Consider the following 12,421-nt stretch of genomic DNA (forward strand, 5'->3'; position numbering starts at 1 on the left):
TGGTCACCTCTGGGACAACAGCATTGAGGGACTCCCGACCCTTTCTAATATTCATTCAATACTAGAGAACTTGTAATGCACACAGTTATTACACTACTTGAGGAGCAATTGATGAGATTGTGGCAGTCTGAGTTGGTCTCTAAACCTAACTTGAACTGTGGTCAATTGATGAGGTTTGCTCCTAATCATGCAGTGTGACAGAAATTATGCGGTATATTAACAATGGAAACTAGAGATAGATGATGGTGAGACAGGAAACATCCCTATTGACTCCTTCAAACACGCATTTTCTACACTCCATCTGATGTGCATTGCTACAAGCAGTTGAATACATGTCATACATCTAAACTTGCATTTTATTCCATTCTTCCTACTGCACAGAAGAAAATGATGTATATTTCTAGTTGTATTGATTGGCAAGATTGGTAGAACCACTCCTATTGCATGTACATGTATTTCATTGCCTTGCTAGTTGACTTAGGGAATCATCTGGCTATAGCTCCTGCTGGGAAAGCACTAACTCAAGCCAGTCTACAAGCCTGGTAGCATATGTCACTAAAGTATAACAATTTGTACAGGAGAGAATTAGCTAGTTAATAAGGTGGTCGTCATCCCTATCCTATACAGTAATCCTACAAGTGCTACATAAGGTCTGATTGATTGGTTAATTTAAAAAGTGGACAAACACTGACCATCTCTAGACATACAACTAAAGTGCCAACTCAGATGATCTATTAGGAAGACATACTATTTTAGCTATCATATACACACCACAGTGAACACGTGATCTCCACACTACCATCGTAATCTCTGAACTGCACTGTACGTTCAACTGTCGCGACAAGACACATCAGTTGTCACCCTGTTCATCGCTCTTCAATCCAGGGAATATTCCTTGTTCTCTTTGGTCATCCCAGGCTTCGATCCAGCCATTAGGACAGAACGCCTTGTACCTCTTTTCAAACCATTGGCATGGTGTTGCATCTTCTCCGGTTTTCCCTTTAGCCTTTGTACACCTGTGGAAATCTACGTAGTTCTGCCAGCAATTCTTCGTTTGGTTTGTATTCGGAAAGCGAGCGTCAAATCCTGGCGTTTCGAGTTTAATTCTCTCCTTTCCTGACATTTTAGTATCTGAAAAACAGAAAGGACGCTAAACGGTTGCTAGAGAAGACACAAATTCTCTCAGACTGACCACCAAATTCAGTACCAGTAAACTGACTGCGCATGTGCGAAAGCAATCCGGGTGTGACTTACAAGTTTCAACAGAATACGGGGTTAAATTTATAAGGATAGACCTACGAAATTATGGTACTAGCAACCCTACTAAAATTCTACCATTTTCTGTTGTAAAATAAAGTTAACATCCGGGAGCTTTTACATGTTGCGCAGACGCAAACGTCATAGGCCATTGAATCATCGTTCGTCTGTGTTTGAGTCGGCGAACACGAACAATGCAAAACGCAGCTTGGAGGTAACATTTTTTCTATTTCATGTACGTATTTAAGCGATGTGTTTTGTTTAGCCACATGGGGTTCCAACAGGGAACGGCTCTGTACGGCACCACATACAACCAAATGCAAACACAATACCCTTACTACAGCTACGCGTCGTCGGCAGCACCGCAGTGAGTAATAGCTTTTGAATGACAGTGTGTCATCAAAGTTTACGTTTTCCCTGCCGTTTACGACGCGCTGGCATGCGTTTAGTGAGACGTCGCTCTGTATGCGTTTGTCATTGTCGAGGACCTTCTGTGTACTTGCTGTACGCGTCCGTGTGTCTCTGTCTGTCTGTCTGTTTGTTTGTCTGTGTCTCTGTGACTATCTCTCTGTCTGTCTGTCTTGTCTGGTTGATTTGATTGATTGAGACTTTATTTTACGACGGGAATCCCTGGACACAGTGGCTGATCTTCCGGGAACCGTGCTTACAAGAAACAATTTACACTATTAATTACACTAAATCTAATCAAGCATACAGATATAGTTCCTTAGACTATATCTAAACACTACTCTATTTGAAATCGTTCTCAATGAGGAAGGGAGCGAGTTCCAGAAACACTGGACCCGATAGAAGAAGGTACGGCACAGGGCTTCAGTGTGCAGCGGTGAGAGGATGACTCCTGACGCTGAGAGACGCGTACCATACGTGCTGCTGATGTCCGACTTATTGAATCGAAAACAAATTTCTCTGGGAGCCAGCAAATAGAAACCGCGATGAGCTAGAGATCCTAAGTAGAAAGCATGACGTGTCTTGCAGGTGCTCAGGCCATATTTTTCAAGGATAGGTGAAATATCACCAGTGGGCTCCCTACCACGACGACCATCGAGGACTCGTAGACATCGCTTTTCAATTCTCTGAAGCTTAGCCGAAATACCAGTAGAACCATCATTCCAAATAGAAGAACAGTAGTCAAGATCCGGTTGAATAATCGATCGCACAAACGCCACATGACCAGGAACATTGAATAGTTTGAATGACCTGTATAAAACACCTAATTTTCGTGCAACTTTCTTCACAGCAGAACTCAAATGGTGACGCCAATTCAGATTGCGATCGAAAATAACACCCAGATATTTTGCAGAGTCTACTGGTTTGAGAGCAACGTCATCCACAGTAATTGATAAAGAAGAACGATTAATTGTATCACGAAATTTTCGAAATAGAAGCAATTTTGATTTCTTTCCATTTAGCATCATCAAATTGTCTCTGAACCAGGCTGATAATAAGTTAACATCAATTTGAAGAACAGACAACACATCATTATAGGAATTACCAGATATAGAAAGACAGGTGTCATCAGCATATGAAATGACTGAAGAACGTAAATCACCCAAAGGAAGGTCACTTGTGTAGAAATTGAATAATAGTGGCCCAAGTTTTGAACCTTGCGGAACTCCTCTCAAGCAGCGAGACCGAAATGACTTCACTTCTCCAACTTGGACAAACTGCCAATGATCCAATAGATAATTTGACAGCCACTTATGAACATTACCTACCACCCCACATTTGGCGAACTTTCTAAGGAGACACTGATGGTTCACAGTGTCAAAAGCCTTACGCAAGTCAAGAAAGACTACACCAGAGCAACGGTAATTATCCTTTGCTTCTAGGAGGTTATCTGCTAGGATTCCCACAGCATCCTGGGTAGATCTGTCTTTCCTGAAACGACACTGTGACTCCGGAATGAGCGAGTTAGATTCCAAAAATGAATTCAGTTGACAGAAAACAAAGTGGTCCAATAACTTGGAAACGGATGCTAGTAACGATACCGGGCGATAATTAACGGGGTCACTTCTGTCACCAGACTTGAAAACCGGAGTGACCCTTGAACAATTCCAGTCATTAGGGACCTTCCCAGTGGAAAGGGAGACATTAAATAGATCAGCAAGTGAGGCTGCAATTGCAGAGGCGCCCGCTTTGAGAAAACACGCTTCAATTCCATCTGCACCACAAGCCTTCTTAACGTCCAGATTCTGGAGAAGACGTAAAACATCTTGATCGCTAACGCTGAAAAAGAAGAAAGTAGATCTTCACCTGCATCGTCCCTGCCGTCTGGAGACATAGTTTGCTGCAAAGACGTTTCATCAACTGTCCCAACAACAGAACCAAATTGCTGCCCTAAAGACACAACGAATGGACTTGGAGGAGAGCGCTCTCTGCCCCGACCCACAAGGTCATTTACCACCTTCCAGAAGCGATGAGGCTGGCTATGGAGCGATGTAAGCGTCATGCGGAAATATTCAGCTTTTGCCTTCCGTAAAGAGTACTTGACCCTATTTCGACATTGCTTGTATTCTCTTTCAAAGAGTAGTCGTTCCTCAAGTGAGCGTTTGCTTGAAATAGACGCTCGATGACAAAAGTCTCTTTTACGGATAAGCTTGATAGTAGAGTTGTTCATCCAAGGCAATAGAGTAAACTTTCTTTGACGATGACTTTTAATTGGAAAGTGGTCGTCCACCACATTCATGAAAATTGACTTCCACGTGTCCCATTTATCATTAATATCCGTAAAAGCAGATACTAGAGACCAAGGCTCTTTATAAAGAGCATCAATAAATAATGTGACTTATTGTCAGGCATTGAACGATAACGACGGTCTAAAGGGCAAAGTGAACAGGAGGGGGGAAGTCTGGTACAGCCAATGATGTTGTGATCTGCCTCCCTGCCTGTACAGTAGTCTTGCGCAGCCAGCCCTTCCCCCCTTTTGACTCTGTTGACTTCCTCTCCCGCCAATGGAATTCAAAAGGGCGGAGTGTCTGGCTGCCTCTCTGTGTGTCTACCTGTTTGTCTGTCTGTATGTCTGTTTGTCCAATCTCACTAAAACAGCTCAGGTTGTCAGAAACGCCCTTTTGCATTTACCACCAATTTATCAATGACATGCTGACGTTTATTGTTTATGATATGTATTTAGCCTGTCTGGTATTTATCTTTGCAGGCCTCCTGGTTCTTATTCCTATCCACAGTATCCATACCCTTTTATGCCCCAATCCATGCCTGGTTTTCCTATGCCTTTTGCACCATCTTTCCAGTCCCAGTTGACTGTGCAGGAGCCTCAGTTGACAGCCCTTGTTGAAGAACAGCCTCTTCCTCCTGGGGTCGACCCAGTCAAACCTCCAATGAAAACAGACGAGAGGGTAGCAAACGGTCAACATGGAATGGATGTTGGTGAGAAGTATAAGAAAGATGTTGGTAGTGATGGGAGTGATGTCATGGAAGGGAAGAGTGTAGTCGGTAAGGAGGTAGACAAGAAGGACAAGGTAAAAGGCAAAGGTTCACAACAGGAAGAACAGCAGCAACACAAGTAAGATATGTCTCGCAGTTTGATCTGTTTGACTTGCTTGTCACATTTTATTTGTCGGTCTGTCTGTCGGTCTGTCTGTCTGCCTGTCTATCTTATTGTGTGCTAGTCTCTTCTTCTGATGTCAGTGAAACAGATTTAGTTTTATTTTGGTGGCAATTGAAGGTGTGTTTTGCTATGATTGTATGTTGTTTCATGTGACTACAAATTTTGTAACACTACTAAAGTAGTCTGCAATTGTCAAAGCAACAAGATTTATCAGATAAGGGATGAGGTTGCTCATGGTTACACAACATCAGGTTTCCATAGAATTGTAGTGTGTCAGAAAAATTGATTGCTTTTGTGTTGGCTGTTGCAGTTGGGTGTGTTTTTATTTGACCACGTTTTGCATCACCACTAAAATAGTCTGTAATTGGCAAACTAATTTATCACATATGGGATGTAGATGTCACTCAGTTACCCAATGTTAAGTTCTTGTATCATTGTAGTGAGTCAGAAACAGCAATTGCTTTCATGTTGATCTTTGGAGACGGGTCTGTTTTCATGGTTTGTTTTCATCAAGACCCCGGCCCGGTAATTATACAAACACGAATTCGACTGTTCTGGCGAAAAATTCTTTTTTCATGAATGTTGGTCATTGTGATTGGCTTTTTGTCTATTGTCTGTGGTTACCATGTGCAACTAAAAGCGAATACTGTTTGATGATTGGTCCATTTGACTGGAGCAGAGTTGTGGCATATTCTTGAGATTGACAGCACATACTGTAGTTGTTGTGTAGTTGTAAAGATTGGAATCAATTCAATCCCTTTTGAGTTCGTTATTCACTCAGTCTGAGTCACGTGACTTATAATGTTCTGTTTCTTATGGCTTGTAGCTGTAATTTGAAGTTACCGACATTTTGTTCTAATAATCTGTCTCTGTGTAGACAAAAAAATGAAGGTTTTCCACCTGCTCTTAAGTGAGTATTGCATGTTTTGTTATATATTTGTGGCTGTGGTTTGAACGCAGGTAATGTGATTGTTGTGTGTAGTGAGTATGTGCTGCGTTGTTTCCAAAGTTGTGTGAGTGAATCCGAAAAGAACCAGATGGAAGGTTATCTGAAAAAGCTGCTGTCAGATGCTTTTAATAGTGGATCAGCATGGTTGAAAGACTGGACTAAAGAGTCGTTGCCACAGTAGGTGTACCATGTGTTATACTGCTATGCATTTACACACAATAGTCTAATGTATGAGAGATGCATCCCTCCAATACAATGATCTAGGAGGTGTTGCATGACTATCGATTGTGTTAAAGCAAATTTCTTATGAGGTGTTTTGTTTGTTGTAGACTCAAGAAAGGACAGAAAAAGAAATCTCGTTGGGCAACTCCACCACCTTCTGCATTGTCATTGCCATCATCTTCATTATCAGGTGGCTTTGTTTCATCAGGTCGTGGCTTTGTGAAAGTTCCTCCAGCGGGGAGAGGGAAGGTCTTTTCTCAGGGCCGGGGTTTGGGAGTAGTTCCAGGTGTAGGCAGTCGCGGACGTGACATCGTGAAGAGAGGCAGAGATGTAGGCAGAAGAAGTAGGTCAAGGTCATCATCATTATCAAGTGACACAAGATCTCCTTACAGGTATGAAGCATACTTTGTGTCTGTCGGTCTGTCTGTTGATTGGTCGGTTTATGTATGTATGGTATGGTATGTATGTATGTATGTATGTATGTATGTATGTTCGTCAATGCATGTTTTTTGGGAATGAGCCCAAACAACATAATAACTGGAAATTAAAGAAGTAACTTTATGTAAAACAGTTGTGCTTCTATATACTGAACTAGACTTCCATTGTGTTTCTGTAGGTCACGTAAACACTTCTATAGTTCTGATAGTGGCAGCAGAAGCAATAGTCCATCTGCTTTGCATGTCTCTCCAATAGTGAAGCCACCTCAACCAAAGAAGAAACAGAAAAGGAAACAGAAGAAATCGAAAGTGTAAGGCAACAACAAGAAGAAAATTTTTTTGTCTTCATTTGGCTTGCTGCTCATTTACACATTAACTGTTCATAGGCAAAAGAAGTTCTCAATGGAAAAGGATGAAGTGCAGATGAGCGAGAGGTTGAAACGGTTTGGAGACATGGTGAAACCTCAGGAGAAAAAGAAGACGAGTTTTATCGACATGATACATCAGATGGTGAGTTTGTGTGTACATGTAAAACTAAACAACGGTTTAGTATGTGTTTGATCTTCGACTGTATATATATATATATATATATATATATATATATATATATATATATATATATATATATATATATATATATATGTGTGTGTTATAACAAACTACTAACAGAGAAAACCGGCAAATCCCAAGCAATTACATCAACATCTAACATTAATCTACTTTGTATCATGCGAGCATATATAATGCACAATCTAGTAAACACGTTAATAGAGTTTTGTAAAAGGCAATTAGATAAATATAATTGTTTTAGTTTAGCTCCATTGCACACATAGGAATGTGCACAGATCAGAGCATGAACTGACATGATCATCCTTCATAGTCGAAGTTGTGAATTTGCCACTAAACTTCATAATTGTGTGCAGAATAACAGGGACATTGGTGATGATAATGATTTTGATTGGAGTCAATACGCTATTCATGGAACTTGTCAGAAATTGGACAAGCCTTATTTCCGACTGACTGCCGTAAGAATCATGACAAACTGACTGGCCATATTGTCGTGTGTCATACTCGTGTGTGTTCTGCCAGGCTCCAGATGCCTCGCTTGTGAGACCTGTTGATGTGTTGAGAAGATCCGTGCAGATGGTCAAAGACAAGTGGAATGCGAAGTCATCGTATCGATATGTTTGTGAACAGTTCAAATCTATTAGACAGGATCTGACGGTAGGTTGTTGTAAATGCTGCACTTGCCATGTGTTGTAGAATCCATTGAATGTGATATGTGACATTTTGTACTTGTCTGTGTCTGTTTAGCGGTTTGTTATCAGAGGCCCTGAGTTTATTTTTTGTTTGCTTGTGTATTTGTTGGTCTGTCTTTCTGTTTCTTTGTTTATCCTATTGTCTTTGTGTTTGTCTGTCTATCTGTTTGCTTATCTGTTTGTTTGTTTATTTGTTGGTCTCTTTACCTGTCTGTCTGTTTATCTGTGTGTTCATTTATCTGTCTGTTTGTCTGTGTTTATTGATTTGTTTGTTTGTTAGTCTTGTTTTCATGTACCATCAGGAAACAAAGATACTTACTACAGAAGTTAATGAATTAACTGACTGAAAGTTGTGCTGCATATGTTACAGGTTCAGTGCATTCGCGATGAGTTTACCGTCGAAGTTTATGAAACACATGCTCGTGTCGCATTGGAACAGGTACAATAGAGAGACAAAATTCTCAATGTTTAGTGTATGTTACTTGTCTCGTCTGATTAATTAATTAACGTGGTTGTTGATGTGCAGGGTGATCGTGAGGAATTTAATCAATGTTTGACTCAATTACGAACTCTGTATAGTGAAGACATTGCAGGTAATGAAGCTGAATTTACTGCCTATTGGATTCTCTACTTGATGCTGACAAGAAACTCCGCCGGTATGTCTTTCTGTCTGTACTGTAACAATGTATGTTTTTGTGTTATGTTTCTTGTCACTGCATGTCTGTGTTTATTTATGTGTGAGTTTTGTCAGTGTGTGTGTGTGTGTGTGTGTGTGTGTGTGTGTGTGTGTGTGTGTGTGTGTGTGTGTTGGTCTGTCTGTCTGTCTGTCTTTTTTTGCTTGTCTGTGTTGTGTGACATTATCTGTTTGTCACAACTCTGAATATCTTTTTCAGATATGAATGTCTCTCTGGCCTCGCTTAGTGATGAAATGCAATCAAATCTTGTTGTAAAACATGCTCTTGCTTTGCGTTCAGCATGGGCTCTGTCTAACTATCACAAGTTTTTCAAGCTCTACATTTCTTCTCCTCTTTTGTGTCCATTTCTGATTGATATGTTCATACAGCGAGAACGACTTCAAGCACTACGAGCAATAACCAAGTCGTATGTCAAGATGGTGCTTTTGTCTGTCTTTATTCTATGATTGATTGATTTACTTTGTTTATGGTTCTGTATGTTTCATCTTACTCATACTCCCATGGTTGGGAAAATATATGAGTAAAGATGATGTACATGCATACAGTATATCTATACATACGTACAATGTCATATGTATGTATATATGTATGTATGTATGGACATGTGTATGTATTTGTTAAGAAATGTTGTTATCATTCTGTGTTGCTACACTTCCCGAAGATGGATGATTGGGGTGTTTACCCCATCTGGGCTCCCACTAACCCAGCAGGTAAACCCAGGAGGTACATGTTTTTGTGAAGTCTTTATGGTGATCACTGACTAGAGAGATGGATAGCATTACAGAGACCACACTCTAAAACAACACACTTAATGGACTAATAATCCCCAGTAAAGCAGTGAGATGTCACAGAAATTCTCATGCTTAGTCTGGTTTGTAAGGTCTCTTGTAAGCACCAGAAGCAAACTTTGCCTCAGAGGTGCTTAGACGACTATCATGGCTGTCTAGACGACTATCATGGCTGTCTAGACAGAAGAGACATGACTTTACGTGATAACAATACAGAGGTGGGCAGCTACTAAACTAATCAGTCCCACAACCATTTCTAAAAAGAGCTCTCAGTTATAAGTCTCATTACTCTGTCATAAGTGTTTATCTGATATAAAGCAGCTAGCAATCAAAAGATTAAACTTTGGATCATGTAGTTATCAAGTTTTGAAAAAAGTCTAGCCAGGTGCAAAGTGTTGAGCTGCTTTTTGTATGGTTTGACATCAACAAATGTTCAGCTTCTCCTTCCCCCTTAGGTATTGATCTAATGATATTGAGAGTGTCTGTTTGTATTCCATATCACTAGATCAATACCTAAGTGAGAAGCTGCTGAACATTTGTTGATGACCATACAAAAGCATTACTACTATGTATATTATTAATTATTATTCATTAGTATTTATTATTATTTTATTTATGCTACAATAAACTCTTTGTTGTTGTTTCTCTCGTCTAATCTCTTCATATGTTTGTCAGATTTCGACCGACCGTACCTGTCTCCTTCCTTCAGACCGAGTTGGGGTTTGATAGTGTCGACAAGTGCCGTTCATTTTTACAGGAGAATGGCGGCATTCGCCACGGCACAGATGATAACACCCTCGATTGCAAGCTCACACACACCAACCTGCTTGCTCTCTCACAACTACAGTCCTAATTGTTTGATAGTCAATATTAAAAAGCTAGAAATGACCCCTATACGACCCCTTATGAGTTCACAGTTGTGTTTATAGGTTAATCAAGCTGCAGTGCGAGAGTTCGACAAGCCAACTCTTGTGCAGAATCGAAAATCAATAACACTTCCTTACAAACTCGTAATACGTATTGTTAAGATCATTGCATAGTAATGTATCTATTTGATTGACTCTTTTGTGAGTGGGAAGTAGAATGGTTTTATAGTGTTTGTGTACTGTGAACTGTACCGTATGAAATAGGGGTGTAGAGCTACTATAGATGGGTCAGAGACTATGTAGGGTGTTTTTACTGTATAGCACACTGTAGTAGATTTATTATATTTATACATCGTCTACAGAGTACACTCGTTTGTATTGTTGCATAGGCTACGACAGATTGCTGAAATTATTCGCTACTTCCATGTCGCTTTTGCAGGCTTGCTCTTCGCTGAAGTCGCATTTTGTTTCGATGCCGTCGTTGTGCTTCTAGCAGTTTTTCCATTGGTCATGATTGATGCCTGCTTTTCTCTCTTTGGTGCTGACTTTGACTTTGATGATGGCTTGACTTTGTGTGATGGGACTGTCGGTGTTGCTGCTTTTATGGCTGGTTGAGGTGTGACTGGTTGCATCAGTGAATTACTCTGGAGCCTACTGAGAGGTACGAGACTCTGAGATCATTTACCATGTACATGGACTTGTACAGTGTGATACTTACTTTTGTCTACGTTCGATTGCCTTCTTTGTAGCCAGAGACAACCGCAGTGCATCTCCTGAAGTAGTGGGTGTCTACAGTCATAAGGGACATAATTGTGTGAGTGTGCTTGCATTGTGTGTATGTGTGTGTGTGTGCGCGTGTGTACTCCAACCTGACGAAGAGTTCTCTTGTGTTCCATCTGTCTACTCTGCCGTATCAAAGCCATCTGTTCACGAGGGCCGTAAACAAAGAAAATGCTATGAACAGCAGCCCGAGCAGCATGCAACTACAGTAAACAACTAGTGATGCCCGCAAAAAGTCAACAAAAGATCTACCAACTCCCTCAACCTGTGACTTCACTTGATCTTGAAGAACAGAGTCGTGTGTGTTTCTAGATGAAACAGGCGATGTGCTGTAAAGAAACGTTGACAAGTCCTATCACATCAAGCGACTACCAGTAGATTAAATGGCAACAACTGCGACAGCAAATTACTCTGATTGTGGTCGCCAGTTGTTGGACCTTACTGCACATTCGTAGTTTCCTAGTAAGGTAACCTCTTGCGATAGCATACAGCCTTGCACTGCTACGTGCTGAAGCCTTTGGGTATGCTCTAAGGGCTGCCGTATGCTTGTACTGTTTGTCAGTTGATTCGTTGAGATTCAGTCGACGACGTGGACTGATGCGAGACGTTCGCACTCGATCGGGACTGAAATAGCTAGACGGGGACGTCGTCTTCTTGATCGATGTTTGAAGCGTTTGACTAGCAAGTGTATGTGTCTCTGATAGATTATAGATCGAAATGTCTCTAAATGATGACGTCATATTGGCATCAACAGGAGGTCTGCTGTCCAGGTACTCGGTTACGACAGCAACTGGACTGTTTTTCGACGAAATGACATTAGCAAGAGATGCGTTCGTGAAAGCATCGGTCCCTGCTGCAGATTGGTTGTGACGTGAGCTACCGCCTTTATTGCCTGGGTTTTCTTCTTGCATGAAGTTCATTCCTATTTGTCTTGTTTCATCTCTCTTTCTCTTGTCAGCCCTGCTGCAACTATCCAGTTGCTCTAACCTCTGAGCTACATAATTCAGTAGTCTCCTTCTTGACTCTTCTTTCCTCTCAGCGACTTGTTTCTCTACTAGAACAGCTCGTTCTCTAATACTCGCCATTTCGCGTCTCTCAGCGTCTGTAAGTCGTGGCGGAAGAAAAGGTTTTCCATTGTAATACAAGCAAGAGACGTAAGAACTATTTTCCTGTCCATCTATGGCACACTTGCTGCCAGACAAGCTTGTGTTTGCTCTCAATGCGATGGCGTTTGAGAGAGATTCCAGCAGTCGATGAGGACTGTCGCTTTTGCTCAAAAGATCAGCCTTAACATAACTTTTTCAGTCGCGTTAACAGACAAATTAATTCGAGAGTCTTACTACGAAAGATTGTTGCGTAAAGCTGCTCTCAACTGACATGATTTCGACGTTACCGCGCACCCGCTGATTAGGGTCCCGGATAATTTGCCTTGGATACACCGTTAGAGCAGTTTAAATTTCGGTCTTTTGTTTTACAATTCTGTCATATTTTAACAATTTTTACACTAGTTTTATTTTTAAATTTAATTTTGTCACTACAAAGTAAGCTTTTAGTTAGAAATAAATTTGATTGCTACTAAGTG

The 12,421-nt window shown here is 40.9% G+C and overlaps 3 protein-coding genes across 3 annotated transcripts; 1 reads left to right on the plus strand and 2 right to left on the minus strand.

Moving 5' to 3' along the window:
* Positions 1-710: 710 nt before the first annotated feature.
* On the minus strand, positions 711-1,350 carry LOC134184466 (uncharacterized). Its single transcript, XM_062652169.1, has 2 exons — positions 1,193-1,350; positions 711-1,131 (listed from the first exon to the last, which is right to left on the minus strand). The coding sequence occupies exons 1-2, from the start codon at positions 1,224-1,226 to the stop codon at positions 851-853; spliced, it is 315 nt and encodes a 104-aa protein (XP_062508153.1). The 5' UTR covers positions 1,227-1,350; the 3' UTR covers positions 711-850.
* A 38-nt stretch (positions 1,351-1,388) lies between these two features.
* On the plus strand, positions 1,389-10,425 carry LOC134184200 (leukocyte receptor cluster member 8-like). The gene is made up of 14 exons (XM_062651824.1): positions 1,389-1,471; positions 1,523-1,624; positions 4,433-4,798; positions 5,721-5,753; positions 5,826-5,969; positions 6,122-6,406; positions 6,631-6,762; positions 6,838-6,961; positions 7,375-7,476; positions 7,541-7,675; positions 8,081-8,149; positions 8,237-8,366; positions 8,604-8,811; positions 9,869-10,425. Exons 1-14 carry the CDS (start codon positions 1,452-1,454, stop codon positions 10,044-10,046), a joined length of 2,028 nt encoding a protein of 675 aa, XP_062507808.1. The 5' UTR covers positions 1,389-1,451; the 3' UTR covers positions 10,047-10,425.
* Positions 10,419-12,241, minus strand: LOC134184201 (uncharacterized). The gene is made up of 6 exons (XM_062651826.1): positions 12,180-12,241; positions 11,250-12,125; positions 11,105-11,191; positions 10,929-11,042; positions 10,778-10,848; positions 10,419-10,713 (listed from the first exon to the last, which is right to left on the minus strand). Exons 1-6 carry the CDS (start codon positions 12,216-12,218, stop codon positions 10,476-10,478), a joined length of 1,425 nt encoding a protein of 474 aa, XP_062507810.1. The 5' UTR covers positions 12,219-12,241; the 3' UTR covers positions 10,419-10,475.
* Positions 12,242-12,421: the final 180 nt, after the last annotated feature.

The sequence above is a fragment of the Corticium candelabrum genome, chromosome 9, assembly GCF_963422355.1.
Source record: "Corticium candelabrum chromosome 9, ooCorCand1.1, whole genome shotgun sequence".
Classification (NCBI taxonomy): domain Eukaryota; kingdom Metazoa; phylum Porifera; class Homoscleromorpha; order Homosclerophorida; family Plakinidae; genus Corticium; species Corticium candelabrum.

Bases quoted from the DNA above. Each gene is read 5' to 3' on its own strand.
- LOC134184466 (XM_062652169.1), bottom strand. From the start codon at position 1,226: ATGCGCAGTCAGTTTACTGGTACTGAATTTGGTG. The intron at 1,132-1,192 runs GTCAGTCTGAGA...TCTGTTTTTCAG, and splicing joins TACTGGTACTGAATTTGGTG to ATACTAAAATGTCAGGAAAG.
- LOC134184200 (XM_062651824.1), top strand. From the start codon at position 1,452: ATGCAAAACGCAGCTTGGAG. The intron at 4,799-5,720 runs GTAAGATATGTC...GTCTCTGTGTAG, and splicing joins GAAGAACAGCAGCAACACAA to ACAAAAAAATGAAGGTTTTC. The intron at 5,754-5,825 runs GTGAGTATTGCA...TGTTGTGTGTAG, and splicing joins GGTTTTCCACCTGCTCTTAA to TGAGTATGTGCTGCGTTGTT.
- LOC134184201 (XM_062651826.1), bottom strand. From the start codon at position 12,218: ATGTCAGTTGAGAGCAGCTTTACGCAACAATCTTTCGTA. The intron at 12,126-12,179 runs GTAAGACTCTCG...AGTTATGTTAAG, and splicing joins TTACGCAACAATCTTTCGTA to GCTGATCTTTTGAGCAAAAG. The intron at 10,849-10,928 runs GTTGGAGTACAC...TTATGACTGTAG, and splicing joins ACAAGAGAACTCTTCGTCAG to ACACCCACTACTTCAGGAGA.